The 5,791-nt window shown below is 41.6% G+C and overlaps 1 protein-coding gene across 1 annotated transcript; it reads right to left on the bottom strand.

The window, feature by feature from the left end:
• Window positions 1-1,300: 1,300 nt before the first annotated feature.
• Window positions 1,301-1,723, bottom strand: LOC133796008 (uncharacterized mitochondrial protein AtMg00860-like). Its single transcript, XM_062233491.1, has one exon. The coding sequence runs from the start codon at window positions 1,721-1,723 to the stop codon at window positions 1,301-1,303; it is 423 nt and encodes a 140-aa protein (XP_062089475.1).
• Between the last annotated feature and the right edge of the window lie 4,068 nt (window positions 1,724-5,791).

Below are 5,791 nucleotides of genomic sequence, written 5' to 3'. Positions count from 1 at the left end.
TTTTGATAACACATTTTCGGTGTTATTAAAAGCATTTTTTCTTGTAGTGATGAGACTACTCTAGGTCAAGCATGCTTAACTTTGGAGTTCTCAAGTGATGGGCTATAGAAAAGAAGATGCATCTCGTTGACATAGGTAGTACCCATCAATCCATTTAAGCCCTCTTCAGCTGTGTAGTCCCATACCTACACAGTCTTAGAATCATCACACTTGACCTTCCCAAGGCGATGTGGGATTACACAAATTTTACCCGGTCTTTCCCCCTACGGATCACAGGATTCTGACTGTCACAATCACCCTCCCTTATGGGTCTGACGTACCTGTCGGCCACACTTTTGGCTGGGTTAAGGCTCTGATTAGGCTGGGTCAAGGCTCTGATACCACACTTCTGGCTGAGGCAAAGAAGGTAGTTGGAGTTAGTGAAGGACTATGACTGTGAGATCCTTTACCATCCAGAAAAGGAAAACATTGCATGTGACGCCCTACGTCACTATGGCTGCTCCCTAGAATGACGACTACCCCTGCAAACCAACACGAGTCTTTCCAGCGTGCTTTGTCCCCACTCGTACGCTTCCAGAGAAAAATTCCCAGTAGGTCACCTATTATGAGACTATTCCAGGTCAAGCATGCTTAACTTTGGAGTTCTCAAGTGGTGGGCTATCGAAAACAAGATGCATCTTCTTTTTTGTAGCCCATAGTTGAGAACTCCAAAGTTAAGCGTGCTTGACCTGGAGTAGTCTCATGATGGGTGACCTTCTAGGAAGTTTTCCCAGGAAGCGTGTGAGTGAGGACAAAGCATGCTGGAAAGACTCGTGTTGGTTTGCAGGGCCAGTCGTCATTCCAGGAAGCAGCCATAGTGATGTGGGGCGTTACATACAACGTTTTCCTTGCCTGGATGGTAATGGATCTCGCAGTCATAGTCCTTCACTAACTCCAACTATCTTCTTTGCCTCATATTCAGCTCATTCTGAGTGAAGAAGTAATTTAGGCTCTTATGGTATGTGAATATCTTGCATTTCACTCCATAAAGATTGTGCCTCCATGTCTTGAGTGCAAGCACTACCGCAGCCAACTCTAAATCATAGGTAGGGTATATTTGTTCGTACTCTTTCAATTGTCTTGAGGCATAAGTCACCACTTTACCATCATGCATTAGTACACACCCCAAGAAGTTCTTGGAAGCATCAAAGTATAATACAAACTTCCCTCCTTAGTTGGTACACACAGCACTGGAGCTGATATAAGATTATTCATCATGGTTTGAAAGCTCTCCTCACACTTTTCAGTCCAATTGTATTTTCTAATTCTTTCTTGTCAAATTGGTGAGGGGTGCAGCAATCTTAAAAAATCCTTCAACAAATTTTCTATAATACCCTACCAATCCCAAGAAACTTCTAACCTCTACTACATTCTTAGGTTGAGGCCGATCCCGAATAGCCTCGATCTTCGCTGGGTCTACAACTAATCCCTCCTTAGACACTGTGTGGCCCAAAAATGCCACCTTCTCTAACAAAAATTCACACTTCTTAAACTTTGCGTACAACTTGTGCTCTTGAAGCCTCTTTAGTGTCAATCTCAAGTGCTCTTCATGTTCCTCCTCATATTTGGAGTAGATTGAAATGTCACCAATAAACACTACCACAAATTTGTTAAGAAAGTCCTTGAAGACTCGGTTCATTAAATCCATGAAAGTTACTAGAGCACTGGTGAGTCTAGAAGACATCACTAGGATTTTGTAATGTTCATACCAGTTCCAGAAGGCGGTCTTTGGAATATCTTATTCCCTTACCTTTAGCCGATGATTCTGTGACCTCAAGTCAATTTTAGAATACACTACGGCCCCCTGAAGTTGGTCGAAGAGATCATCGATTCATGGTAGCGGATACTTGTTCTTTACTGTGACCATATTAAGTTCTCGGTAGTCTATGCACATTCTCATGCTCTCATCCTTCTTCTTATCAAACAACACTGGAGCACCCTTTGTCCAACAACTCCTGTAGTTGTAGTTTCAGTTTCTTTAGCTCCGTCGGTGCTATTATGTAGAGTGCAGTCTATGGAATCAAATCATTCATAAATTCAATTTCCCTATCTGGAGGTAGGTTGGGTAAGTCCTCTGGAAACACCTCTGGGAATTCACACACCAAGTGAACGTCCTTAGGCCTTAACTCAGTTTCTTTTGTCTTATCCACTACGTTTGCAAGATACACCTGACATCCATTGTGAATCACATTGTGTGCATTTAAGGCCGATATTATATTATCGGTGTACAAAATCCTGCTGCGTCACCCTTCAAGGTGAAATGTTCCTCGTTGTCTGGCTTAAACTTCACCGCCTTCTTACGACAAGCAATGGTTGCTCCATACTTAACCAACAAATTTATACCAAGAATCACCTCATAGTCTGTTATATCCAACTCGATAAAATCTCATGGACATATTCTCCCTTCAATCTCTGCTGAGGTTGCGAGTATCCATCTATTTTACATTATTGCATCACCTGAGGGTAACATCATAGCAAATACCTCACTAAAATCCCTATAGGGCACTCCTAGGCCATCTATCATTTCCACAAAAAATAAAAGATTGCATAGCTTCTGAGTTAGTAAGGACTTTACATAATTTACCAGCTATAGAGATCTAACTTGTTACAATGGTGTTACTGGCCTCGACCTCTCCTTTTGTTAATGCGAAGACTCGGGTTGGTACAAGATTGTGCATTGCCTTTTTATCCTGCCCATGCCCCCATTCGTGGACAACTTTTCTTTATATGACCCTCCTGCCTACACTTGAAGCATTTCCCATTTTTTTCCCTACACTCACCCGGGTGCTTACGGTTACACTTCCGACAAAATGGCAACTCAGTTCTGCGGTCCCGCTGGTTACCGTCGCCATTGCTCTGGGCTGCTAGTTTGGGCTTCTTGTCTGACCCACTGCCCTGACCCTCATGAAATTTTCTCTGGCTGTCACCCTGCTTTGAGTGATTCTTCCTTGCTTCTCTCCTAGCTGCCTCATATTTCCAGATGCGGTCTTCCATGAACTCTGCATCCAAGGCTCTATCCAGGATCTCGGTGTAACTATCGATCATGATACTAGTTAACTTGACATCTTTGGCTATCATCGATTTCAATCCCCTAATGAAGCATTGGATCCTCATGGCTTCCGTCGAAACTATTTTTGGTGCAAACCTAGCTAATCTGTCAAATTACTGTGCGCATTTTGTGACAGTGCGGTTCCCTTGATCAAGCGTCACGAATTCATCGTCCCCAGTGGCTATGACTGCAACACTATAATACTTCTTATTGAAGGCAAACATGAAGTCATTCGAAGTCATAGTGGCTAAATTCTAAGTTTTTCTAATGACGTCCCACTAGATTCTCGCATCCTTCTTCAGTAAGTGGGATGCATAAGATATCCTCTCCAGGTCATTTAATTCCATGTGTTCAAAGATAGCCTCCACTGATTTGAGCCAATCTTCGGCCTCCATAGGATCTGGTTTCCCCTCAAAGTTTGGTGGGGATTGTTTCCTGAACCTCTCATACACCGGTTCAAATCCATGAATTTGTACACCTATGTAACGTCCCCAAATTCCTAATAAGGCTTAATGCCTTGATTAGGGGTCCGGGAGGGCAATATTGGAATATTATGTGGATTAATTGGATATTAACATGGTTACGTGAATTGCATGGGTTATATTATTATATAGATGATTATGGATGTTTAGGTGTATTAATGTGTGAAACATGCTCACTTTTATTTAAAGGGGCATATTTGTAATTTTGACCCGTTGAGGGTCTAATTGTAATTATATGATAATATATGAGTGAAACAACATTATTATGTGGATATAATTGAGATATTTGGCAGGAGTCAGACCTTTTGAGAAAGATAGCAATTTGGTCACAATGGGGGATTTATACCTGGTTCAGGGGTGAGACAAGGGGTATTTTGGTAATTCGATGAGTTGCTGGGACTCACGAGAGTATGAGTCATATTTTGGGAGAGTTAGTAATATTCCGGGTTTAGCGAAATTAACTGGGAATTTCAAGTATTATGTGAGATGGGAGTGTAATGGACGTTTTTTCCCTCGAGGGGCGTTGAGAGGATAGAGTAACCTTGAGGGCATTTTGGTCTTTAGACCATTAGTTATTTTTAGTTGGATGTGTAGTATAACTCAAGAAGCAAGCCAGAAAAACAAAGAAACGTATCTCTCTCTCTCTCTTGTTCTCTCTATCTCTCCAAGTGAGTTTCTCTAAGAACTCTTGAGTTTTAAGAGGTTTAAGGGCAAGTTGGAAGCTGTGGAAGCTTTGGAATCGGCTAGGGAAACACATTTAACAGAGGTAATTCTAGTTCTTGAGTTTGAGTTTTTGTTACTATTTTTTTTAAGTGTTTTTAAAGCGTGATTGAATTTTGGGTTTAATGAGGTTTGGATGTAGTTTTAAGATTGGTTTTGATGATTCTGAGCTGCTGGGAGTATTATTATGGTCAGAACAGATGAAAACCACGTGTTTAGATGGTTTTTGGAGGATTGGCAATTCTTAATATCGCTGGTTTTCTGAGTTTGCTAGGTCGCACCGCAGCATTGTTCTTGGGCGCCGTGGTCCTTATGAACTCAGAGGGACAAGCAGGTGCCTCAAACCACCTTGGCGCTGCAACACCAGGTTGGTTTAACCGCAATGCCTGTTCTGTGGTTTTGGGCTTGGGGCTCTCTGAATTTTTGCGCCACAGCCCTTGGTGGGGGGGTCGCGACTTTAATTGGGTAAATAAGAAAAAATGGGTTTCAGGAGCTGGGGAACCCAAGTCTAAGGGTTAATGAATGGTTCTACTATTGAGTTAGTAGAATGCATGGTCTCAGAGGCTAGGACTGAGTCCAAAGGCCTTTATTAGTTCATCTCTGATAGTTATTCATTGTTATGGTTTGTGGCTAGGGTGAACCGTTAGGCTCGGGAGGAAAGGAGCGTACTTGGAGGTCATCAAACACTATTTACTCACGACCTGAGGTAAGAAAACTGCACATGGTTTGTGTTTAGGGCTTGGCCCGGTTATAGTACATGATTTTTACTATGCTGAGAATGTTTTATTAAACATGTTAATTGCCCTGTGTTTACCTTATTTAAACATTAACTACTTATCTAGTTATCTGATTGGGAACCTCGGCTTATAAGTAGAGGATTCATCTATGTTATCTGATGAAAAGCTTGGCTTAATAGTCAAGGACATACCTATTATAAAAGACTCGACTTATCAGTTGAAGGTTAAAAGACTCGACTTATCAGTTGAAGGTTAAAAGACATGACTTATCAGTCGAAGGTTAAAAGACACGACTTATCATTCGAAAGGTTAAAAGATCTGACTTATTGGTCGAAAGGTTAAAAGATCGGACTTATCAGTCAAAAGGTTAAAAGACTCGACTTATCACTCAAAGGTTAAATGACTTGACTTATCAGTCGAAGGTTAAACGACTCGACTTATCAGTCTAAGGTTAAAAGACTCGACTTATGAGTTGAAAGGTTAGAAGACTCGACTTATCAGTCAAATGTTAGAAGGCTCGACTTATCAATCAAGACCGGCGATAGCATGCTAGGCATCGGCCGATGTGGTTGAATTGACCAGGAAGCGAGATTTACGCTTGAACAACCATAAGGATATCTGAAATGTTAAGCATCAGATCCGCTTGGATAGCTTTAAGGCAGGTCATGTGAGGAATTGGGCAATAGTCCTGGTGTGACTCTATAGTCACTTATCTGTATTTATTGCATGCATGGGTTGGGTTATTACTGCTAGGCATGTTATTT

This window comes from Humulus lupulus, chromosome 8 (genome assembly GCF_963169125.1).
Source record: "Humulus lupulus chromosome 8, drHumLupu1.1, whole genome shotgun sequence".
In the NCBI taxonomy this organism is placed as follows: domain Eukaryota; kingdom Viridiplantae; phylum Streptophyta; class Magnoliopsida; order Rosales; family Cannabaceae; genus Humulus; species Humulus lupulus.
This window is presented reverse-complemented; position numbering and strand designations above follow the sequence as displayed.

Bases quoted from the DNA above. Each gene is read 5' to 3' on its own strand.
- LOC133796008 (XM_062233491.1), bottom strand. From the start codon at position 1,723: ATGTCTTCTAGACTCACCAGTGCTCTAGTAACTTTCATGGATTTAATG.